Raw genomic sequence first — 10,331 nt, forward strand, 5'->3', positions numbered from 1 at the left:
ATAGAGGATGCGATTGAGATATTAGAGCAGGTTCTGAAGCTGAGAGAGGAGAAGCTCGGGACTGCGAATCCGGATTTCGAGGATGAGAAGAAGCGTTTGGCCGAGCTTTTGAAGGAAGCTGGGCGGTCACGAAACTACAAAGCCAAGTCTCTCCAGAATCTGATTGATCCAAACGCAAGACCTGCCAAGAAAGAGTCTTCTGCTAAGAAATGGCCCAGCCTCGGTTTCAAGTTCTGAGAAAAAAAAGAGAGTAATAATTCATATATAATAATAAATCAATCCACATATATATTCAATATTATATTTTATTATAATTGTTATTTTTTTATCTGATCTTTTTTTTTTGCTTTCTGTATCATAAATCTGAGGTTGATGAATTAATTTCATGTATAGTGTTTATTATTTGAGTTTGGTGAAATACTCTACTGCCAAGGTGGTGGTGAGCCTGTTTGTTCAAGTTTGAGAATTTCTTTAATTCAATCACTTTTTGTTATTTGATAATTATATTTTTACATGAATGTTTGTGCAAACTTATATTATACTTGCAAGTCTTTTCCTTTTCACTTGTCCAAATTTGATTTGTCATCCATGCCAATTGAAACTTAATACCGTAATTAGATCAGGACGCTTCACCGAAAGGTCCAAAGCCCACATACATCAAACAAGCTTTTATATCCAAAAACCAATGCATGGTAATTACTATGCATAGTAAATTACCAATCACAATCACAATCACCAATTACCATGCATTGGTTTAGATAAAGTTATCTATGCACTTTTTTAATAGTTATCGAAGATGAATTGTAAATTTTAAGAAAAATAACTATTCAGTTTGTCCCCGAAAGATTGATGTTTAGAAGATTTTACACATTTTAAAAAAACAATGATTATTGATTTTAAATAAATTATTTTCTCTCACTAAATATATATTGTTTAATTGAAGACCAATAATAGTTTAGAAATTTAAATGATTATTTCTTGAAATTTACAAAATATTAACTTTAGTTAATTCAAAATTATAGAAAATCAATATTTGTGGGACAAAAAAAAATTACAAAACATCAATTTATCAGAGACAAAGGAGTATCATATGTTATTGGTTTAGATAGAGTTATAGAAAATATTAAAACACAAAAGAGTAATGCATTTAAAATACTTTTTTAATATGTGTAAAAGGTCTAAAAAATAGATTAATTAGGAACAGAGTGAGTACGACTTTCTAACAAATTCCAAATAATTGTCCCTTTAAATTAGGATTTGCACATAAAGTTTCATCTAAGTAGTAGACTTCTAATAAAAGTCTAGGTGCAATCTCTTTATAGGCGTTTAAGTTTGATCTTATGAAAGCCCGAGCAATACGTAAGTCCACCTTCTACTTTGGTTCCTAAACATTAGGTATTGTGGCTAAAAAGTGTAAAGATTTTAGACGCATTCTATTTTATTACTCGACCCCTCATCAGGATTCGAACAAAGAGTACTCATAAAGGATACAAGGATCCTACGTATCAGACTTGTTCACATTTGATTTTTTTGTCATGGTGATCTGTTCTCTTTTGCACGTGTAAGGAACAATGAAGATGGATACAATCCTCTCGAAGATAAAAAGTAAACAAAAAAACCTTTTGAAGATAAATCCTTTAGATAACAATTTTCACCCCGGTACATTTGCGTGCAAGGCAATTGTCTCAAACAAAACATAAGTACTCTCAAGTGACTTGGCCAAAACATATTGTTTCTAACTTAATAAAATGGTGAAGGATGTTTTGAAAGGTTCTTTTTCAACTTTTTTTTTTTGTGTTAATTCGAAAACAAAAAACAGGTTAATTCAAACCTACTCTAACCCTAACTCTAATTAGCATTGTAATTATTGTTTACTCAAACTAGGTTACTAGACTAGGAAACGATATTATGTACATAGCCTTTAGATATTTCTGTTTTTTTTTTTTTTTGAATTTAGATATTTCTGTTTGTTTTATTATGTATATATAGATAATAGATGAATAGATGCTCTGAACGTTAAAATGTGTGTTGGTAGATGTCCTTTTACATCATTCTTAGAGGTTTATTCTATCAAAAATTTAGTTGCGTATATAAATGTAGATGTCTTGTGTTTTCTTGCAAGGAAATAAACAGAGATCATATACAATTTCATACACATCTAAACACATATAGATGGCTTTTTTGTTTGTTGCATGGATATAGACGTACATCCAATCACATTTCCTAGTATAAACGTTGGAGTCCACTTAACCATCACGTCCTAATGGCCTACTCTTTCTTCAACGTGAGGTTCTTATGTTTTTGTTGATAAAAAAAAATATTTGAACATATTTAATTATTTTTTGAAGAAAATTTTCACCACATTTATTCTTGGTAAATCAACCGATTATGTCAAATTTTATTGACACTTAGACTTGTTTTAGGATGAGAAGTAACTTGTGTTATGGGTTGAATTTGGGGTTGTTGTCCGGATGATCAGATAGAGCGAGCATATATTACTAACATTCTTGGGTAAGTAATATTCTTCTATGCCAAAACCCCTAATTTTACCTGTGAATTGTACCAAATTAAGTGGGCATGACGAAGAGAACCAAATTAAGGGGATGTATTGAAAGTAGGATTTTAGATTATGTTTAGAAAAAAAAAAGTTACAAATCACTTGTTATTCTCTCTATTTGAATTAAGCTTCCACAAATTATTCGATTTTGACTTGATAATTTAGTAATAAGATATTGAAGATGAAGTTTTCAATGTGAAATTTAGAGGAGATAAAATCCAAAATATCTATGCTCAATATCTTCTCTTATCTCTTTCATAGTGTTCTCCATAGAAATATCTCACGCTCATATTGTATTACTACATTTACGTAACTAGTCGGAATCTATAGCAATCTGAGTGGTTTTTCTAAATGAGTGTTTCGTATCAAATGCAAAACTGATGACATAAATATGATCAAACCTAACACAGCTCGTCGTGTAGTGCTTAAAAATTGCCTATAAGTTCACAAATAATTTTTTCGTTTACAATGGTAAGATCTAAAAAACAGTCGAGTAAAGTCAGTTTTTTTTTCTTTAAAAAAGAAAGAAAAAAATCTCACCAAATTAAAGTTCCATTATTCTTTTAACATCTCAAAATTAAAATTAAATTTGATATGTGCCAAATAAATGCATTTATAATGAACTCACAACAAAATTACTCAATGAGATAAAGCCAAATAAAATTTAATATAATTTTTTAACATGCTATAATTTTTTATTGGTCTTATAATACTTATAATATACAAAACTAACGTTGAATAATAATTGTACATCTATATAATAAAGATTGATAGTATCAGCCAATCTACTATCATTGACGTTGTAGCAAAAAGTCTAATTATTTATTTCAAGTGTCTTAAGTACATAACAACTCTTTCACTGCTAGTCTATTATATGATGGTTAAAATATTATATACTCCCTTCATACCATTTCCACTATTTCACATAGAGTATCATTCTAACTTTTTTTTTTTTTTTGAACGAAGAGTATCATTCTAACTTTATTTCACACAAATTTTTATGTTCTTTTAAATAAATTTATGTTCTATCATATATTAATACACTAAATAACTTTTCCTCTTTCTAAGTTGGATATGTTTAAAAATCTGCGTTAAATACAAACGATACTCAGCATGAAACCAAAATAATATTTTTTTGGGAAACTGAGGGAATATATTAAGTGATGTTTTTTTAAAAAAATATTTATTTTATGATATTTCTAATTTATAATGTGAAATTGTTATTATTATTTTATATTTTCTGACCATTTATGTTCTACAAATTTTTAATTGTTAGTTGAAATTTTCTTACATAGACAATGAAATAATGTTTTAATTAAAAACCGCAAAATAAAATATAAATAATTTCCTAATCTATATGTAAATACTTTAAATATCTTTTACAGAGTGAAACAAATGACTACTTACCAAGATATTTGTCCTATATATACAAGTCTCATAAGTGTGTGTGTTTAATTCAATACCCTCTTAAAACTAAAAGACGAGATCCAGTGACTTACTTAACTTTTTTTTTCCCCTTCACACGGTGCATGCATTGTATTCGCACACAGAATCACACCTATATGCATATCATTTGTAATGTCATCATATCATATAACATTTGTATGATTGTATCTTTATGTTCCATCTCTATTTAAACACCACCCAATCGACCAACTCTCTTCTCTGATTTATCAAACCTAAGATATGGTTTCTCAAATCATTTAATCAATTTTTTTTTTTTTTGTTTCTTCTTCCATCACCACCAATTACATTAAAAATTATGGTGCTTGCACATCTTAACCTTCTTCGGAAGATTGTCGGAATCATAGGTTAGTCCAGTTCTTCCACATCTACAACTTATTTCACGAATACATCAAATATTTTTTTTTTCCTTCTTAACTTGTGATCATCTTGTTTGCAGGAAACGCCATTGCTTTATGTCTGTTCTTGTCACCAACGTAAGTATTTGCTATATGATTTAAATAAGTATAATTGGGTTCCTTAAATAAAACCAAAATTGTTTCCATAAATTTTAAGGCATGGTCCTCTTGAAAGATCTAAGATTTGTTTTTCTTTCATCACTATAAAGCCTTTTTTTTTTTCTGAGTAATCACAATATTTTGTAGTCTAAAGTTAAAATTTTCTTCCAAAACAATAGAGAAGTTAAAGTATTTATAATTAATAGTGACTAATTATAAACTACATTAATTAACAATTAACTAAAATAATTAATCTCTCATTATATCATCAGGCCAACATTTGTCCGGATAGTGAAAAAGAAGTCAGTGGAGGCATATTCACCAATACCATATTTAGCGACTCTCATAAACTGTCTGGTTTGGGTTCTTTATGGGCTCCCTGCGGTGCATCCCGACAGTATGTTGGTCGTTACAATCAACGGCACGGGGATCGTGATCGAAATTGTTTTCCTTACCATCTTTTTTGTTTATTGCGGTCGCCAAAAACAACGGTTGGTAATATCTGCTGTTTTAGCGGCTGAAACCGCGTTTATAGCTATTCTATCTGTTTTGGTCTTTACACTCCAACACACTACCGAGAAACGAACGATGAGTGTTGGAATCGTGTGTTGCGTTTTCAACGTTATGATGTACGCTTCTCCATTATCTGTCATGGTACGTTACATTTCTATCATCTTCTCCACAAAATTAAATGACTCATTTAATTGCTTTTGGGAATTAATAAATGTTTTTGTCTCTAATTAATTATATCTATTATATTTGTTGATTGGATTTATTAAAATTTGTTTTTGACTAAACTATGGTAAAATCCTAAACTAATAAACTACAAGCTGATCTCTCTTTTTTTTTTTTTTTTTTTTTTTGTTGGCAAAATAATTATACAAAAAGAAAATGGTAATAAAGACAAAAAGTGTGGAGTTCATGCCGTTTTGGCTATCGGTAGCTGGATTTCTCAATGCAAGCATTTGGACAATCTATGCAGTCATGCCTTTCGACCCATTCATGGCTGTGAGTTTTCCCTTCTTCTCTTTCTTCAAAAATCTCATGTTTCAACTATAAAATTGATAATATTTTTGTGAAAAAGAAAGAATTTTCATAAAATGAAGATGAAATAAAGATTTATGTAGGACTGTAAATTTTAAATTGGTTCTCTGTTTTTTAAATGAAGAATATAGATAATTTTACTAATTTTTGTTCTTTTAATAATGGACATTTGTAGATACCAAATGGGATTGGATGTCTATTTGGATTGGCGCAGTTAATATTATATGGTGCATACTATAAATCCACCAAAAAGATAATGGCGGAAAGAGAGAAACAACCCAGTTACATCGGGTTATCAACAGCCGTCGCTCATACCCAATCTGAGAAAATCGAAAATTTCAACCAACAACTTAATAGTGTTTGAGTTTTTTTGGCTTTCTTATGTTATTCACCTTCTTATTATCAGACTCTTTTTTCTTTTTCCCATCCTAGACTTTAATATGAATAAGAGGTTAAACTTCATTACTTTTGTTTTAAACTTAAAACTTTGATATGTAATTTACATGTCCGTTACTTGAGGGCGACAATGGACTCTATTTAGAAGTATTGCGGGTGTAATTAATGTTACAACTGTTAAGCGGGTGCAAATGATTTTAAAATACTAAAATAGACGTGAGCGTGTTAATATTTACGAAGTATACATACTATCAATTGTTTCAGTTTTCGTAATTTATAATAGTTCCGAGATTCACTTGAGGTCATTTTGTGGATTAGATTGCTTTGATTTTATTCCAAGTTTGAATGATTATCGAACGAAGTAACTAAGCCTTCATCTGATGCAAAGGCCATTAACGCTGCTCAATCCAAATTTCAAGAAAAGTTCTCATCTTGTTATCCCATCTATTGGAGAAAGTCACAATAGAATGTCGAACCATAGCTATTCAATGCTAAGCTGTCACCATATAATCTGGCACATTGTAAGGTGGTTAATTTACTGGTCATCAACATTTGTAAATCACTTTGATGGAACAGTGAAAAATCATTTTCAAATCGTTTTAATTTATGTACCTTCTTGTCGAATTAGATTGACACTTTATTTTGAAGGAGCTTTTGGAGTTAGTAGACAGCTTCTATATAAAAAATTCTATTAGGATGAAGATAAATAATTCTTGCAAATATGTTCTTAGCAAAGTTCGTATTATATATAGAGATAATGAAAACTAAACAGTGAGATAGAAACGGAGAACTTCTAGCCGATTCATTACCATCTTCTAATCCATTGTCACTCACGATATTCTACTCATCATCAGGTGCAAACTCGCGGGACTCGACCATCGTGATTCTCGACACCAAAGACCACGAGTACCAATTGGTGACACTACTTTTTTGTACAACTGGCTTATGTACTTTCAATTAATCCCACCGTTCTCCATCTCCACAGTAAAGTTATGATCTCATGTCCATCCCGCTACTATGTTTGTATAAAAATCATGTGTTGCATTTAACTTCATGAGCGTAACTTTCTTTTAAATATTTTTACTTCTTTAAGAAGAAACAGAAACACAAAATTCCTAAGTATAAAGTTCAACCTAAGTGGCAAAATGAATACTGTATAAGACCACAAAATTAAAATATTAAATTAATTTTTTTCGTGGAATTTATTTGATCACCCTTTCATTCATATTGCAATACTTTCGACCGAACTACTCGTACGTCTGTCCAAGACCGTAAATCGTTGGAATGGTACATCATATAGATGAGAAAACATATACTATTTCTTTTTAATTTAATATTTATGTTGGTTTATATTTTGGCGATTCTAGTTTTAGTTTAATTAGAAATCCAAGCAAAATTATACGTCCTTTGATCATCAATTTTGAATTTATAATCAAAATTTATTTTGTTCACTTTAGGATTTTTAATATTAGTTTATATATAGTACTATTTCATTTTAACGATTTACTGCTTGCATGATTTGATATTAATTGATTTTGAAATATTTCAAGTTAAATTACAAAAGAGGGTCCTTATTGGTTTATGTCTCCTAATTAATTCAGAAATCTTTGTAGGATTTTGAAATAATAAGATTTACGTTCAGATTTGAGCATTTGTAAAAGAAAATTAACTTAGCGAGGGTTATTGCCTTATGAATTTTAATTGATTTGGAAATTTAAGTTTGTATGAAAATTAAATGTGTTGTAACTTGTAAATAACTTTCTGTTCAAAATAATTTTACTTAAAGAAGAAAAGAAAGAGATAAAACACAAAATTAAGTATACATATCAACCTAAGTAGGAAATTCCAAAATTAAATATTTCTCAGGGAATTAAGGGTTTTTCTCTCCCAGGCACCTTTCCCGAGGAAGCATGAAGCAGTCTATTAACCGGATCTTAACCACTCCCCTCCACCAATAGGAACCTTCTAAACATGTACCTGCTGGATATTTCGCATCCATGAGGCTGTTCTTCATGCTTGCTGCCCAGATCCAGATTGCTTCCAACCAGATCTACACCAAAGCATTAACGCCAAACTACCAAAACGATATCGCTGAATCCCACCATTGCATTTACTCCTAGAAACCGTGGTTATCAAGTTTGTTTTTTCAGTTCCTGCGTTTATCTGTTTTTCAAAAACCTTCTCCCGCTCTTTCCACCACAAAACCTACCATACTGTTTCCCCTTTCAACCTTCATAATCATGTCAAATCGCATCCCTTATCACCTGGAAGGTAAAGGCCCCCTAAGAGGCTTCTCCCCACCACCACGCAAGAGAATACGAGCCCCGGAAATCGACACAACAGACCTGATATAGGAAAACTCCCTCACCCTTATAGGGAGACTTACGAATCCTGCGGGACAGTGGATGTGGGCTCTCTTTCCTTTCCTCCTTAATCGCTGGAACCTGCTAGGAAAAGCAATAGGAGCTGATTTAGGTCAAGGTGTTTTCCAATTCAAATTCGACTCAGAGGAAGATATCTCGCAGGTGCTAGCTAATAGACCATACCATTTCGACCAGTGGATGGTAATCATTCAACGATGGGAACCTGTAATCTCCCCCTCCTTCCCCTCCCAGTTGCCTTTCTGGTTAGAGATCCAAGGCCTCCCCAAACACTATTGGAAGAAAGAGATGGTACACTCCATTGGGGAAGCCCCCAGAGAAATCCTTGACTGGGACATCACCTCCTCCTCAGTTGAACTCAAAATCCTACTCAACGGTCTAGAACCCATCACTAAAGAAACTATCATCGAATTTGCTGATGGTAGCGAAGCCCTAATCTGTTTAGACTACAAAAATCTCAAAAACCATTGTTCCCACTGTCTGAGGCTGACACATGACAAGCCACAATGCCCGGAACTACCTGATTCAAACAGAGAACTAGTTAGACATGATAATCAAATGCAACCTAATCCCGAGCAAAGAGTTTCCTCAAGAAACTACTACACCCCTCAAGACAATTTCCTACCCCCCGTGACAAACATCAAGGCTCTGGAAAAAGTTTTTCTCAATACCCAATAGGCAATGCGAGAAAGCGTCCTTTTGACTACTTAAGAGATAATCCTCGATCTTTCTCTGAAGCAAAACGCTTCCCTCACTCCCCTGTTCGCCGATATGGGGAATCCCACAAGTCCCGATCCCCACCAACTTCCTTCCACAGCAGGGAAACGACTCACCCCTCTCGAGTAGTCAGAAAACGAAACCCCACTCCTAGAACTCGAATCCTGCAATGGAGAGAAAAATCTGTTTCTTCTGCTGATCACTATGGAGAACCATCCATGTCCTCTAGAGCCAGGCGCCCACCTCTAGAAAGAACTAATCCAGTTGAGGACCTTCACACTCCTCCCTCTTCTCCAAACCTTGCTCTTAAGGAAAATCAGAGAGAACTACAATGTACTGAATCTCTCCCAAAGCCCCCTTATAGAGAACAAATTATGTCTGATCTACAGGAAGTTACAATTCAATACCTCTCTTACACTGACCCCACCGAAAAGGCCGCTCGACAGTTGCGTGTCATGCAGAGTGACACATAAAATCTTATGGATCATACTGCAGACACTATTTTGGCTTCCAACCTTCTCACTGCTTCACTTCAAACAGGTCTTGGTTCCGGAATCCACTTGGATAATCCTCCTTTGAGTCCCCACTTAACTGAACACAACTTTCAAACCAGAGAGATTGGTAGCTCCAGTAAGAGAGGACGAGGACGTCCCCCTCTGCAAAAACAACAAAGTAAGCAAAATATCAGTCTCCCGGGGGCGAAATCTCAGAAAAGAAATTTTGCAAAAGGCTCCCCGAGAAAATCTACCGCCCCAAAAGGCACCACCAGAGTGGCTTCCTCCAAATCTAATCAAAAAGGAACCTCGAAAGGATCCAGTAATCCAAGCTCCCGATCACAAGCTCCTCCCCTTGGACATCAAAATACCACTCAAAGTAGGGAACAAGAAATTTCAAGATCACCCTCACTTTTGCCCCCAGCAAAGGTTCCCCCAAGAGTTAACATAATTCATGCAACAAAAAAACAGAAGACAGATTATCAGAAACCGTCAACCCGTCCTCCTTAAGGATGGTGAGCTGAAACTGTTGTGGGTTGGAGAACCCCATAACAGTCCAACGACTTAAGGAGTCAAACTGTTGCTTTATTCTAGAAGTCAAACATTGAACTCGAAATCATTACCTCTAATCAACATTGTATTGACACAAAAATAAAAGCAAAAGGGAGATCGTTTTTCGCCACCTTTCTGTATGCTGAACCAGATCGAAGAAAAAGACTCCAGGTCTGGACTCTCCTCCAAGGGTATGCACAAAGTAAATCGGGTCTGTGGTTTATCACGG

The 10,331-nt window shown here is 33.5% G+C and overlaps 2 protein-coding genes across 2 annotated transcripts in view; both read left to right on the forward strand.

Annotated features, from left to right (window-relative positions):
• LOC104737075 overlaps positions 1 to 493 on the forward strand; it is a 5,170-nt gene extending 4,677 nt beyond the window's left edge. The window contains exon 5 of the mRNA XM_019235050.1: positions 1 to 493. Coding sequence (XP_019090595.1) covers positions 1 to 237 — 237 coding nt within the window. The 3' untranslated portion in view covers positions 238 to 493.
• Positions 4,030 to 6,120, forward strand: LOC104737076 (bidirectional sugar transporter SWEET7). Its single transcript, XM_010457174.1, has 5 exons — positions 4,030 to 4,368; positions 4,461 to 4,497; positions 4,791 to 5,172; positions 5,407 to 5,526; positions 5,738 to 6,120. The coding sequence occupies exons 1-5, from the start codon at positions 4,320 to 4,322 to the stop codon at positions 5,924 to 5,926; spliced, it is 777 nt and encodes a 258-aa protein (XP_010455476.1). The 5' UTR covers positions 4,030 to 4,319; the 3' UTR covers positions 5,927 to 6,120.

The sequence above is a fragment of the Camelina sativa genome, chromosome 13 (assembly GCF_000633955.1).
Source record: "Camelina sativa cultivar DH55 chromosome 13, Cs, whole genome shotgun sequence".
Lineage (NCBI taxonomy): Eukaryota > Viridiplantae > Streptophyta > Magnoliopsida > Brassicales > Brassicaceae > Camelina > Camelina sativa.

What these genes read in the sequence shown, in the direction of transcription:
- LOC104737076 (XM_010457174.1), top strand. Translation starts at nt 4,320, where the DNA reads ATGGTGCTTGCACATCTTAACCTTCTTCGGAAGATTGTCGGAATCATA. An exon ending in GAAGATTGTCGGAATCATAG is followed by an intron (nt 4,369 to 4,460) that starts GTTAGTCCAGTT and finishes TCTTGTTTGCAG; the next exon opens with GAAACGCCATTGCTTTATGT. An exon ending in CTTTCGACCCATTCATGGCT is followed by an intron (nt 5,527 to 5,737) that starts GTGAGTTTTCCC and finishes GGACATTTGTAG; the next exon opens with ATACCAAATGGGATTGGATG.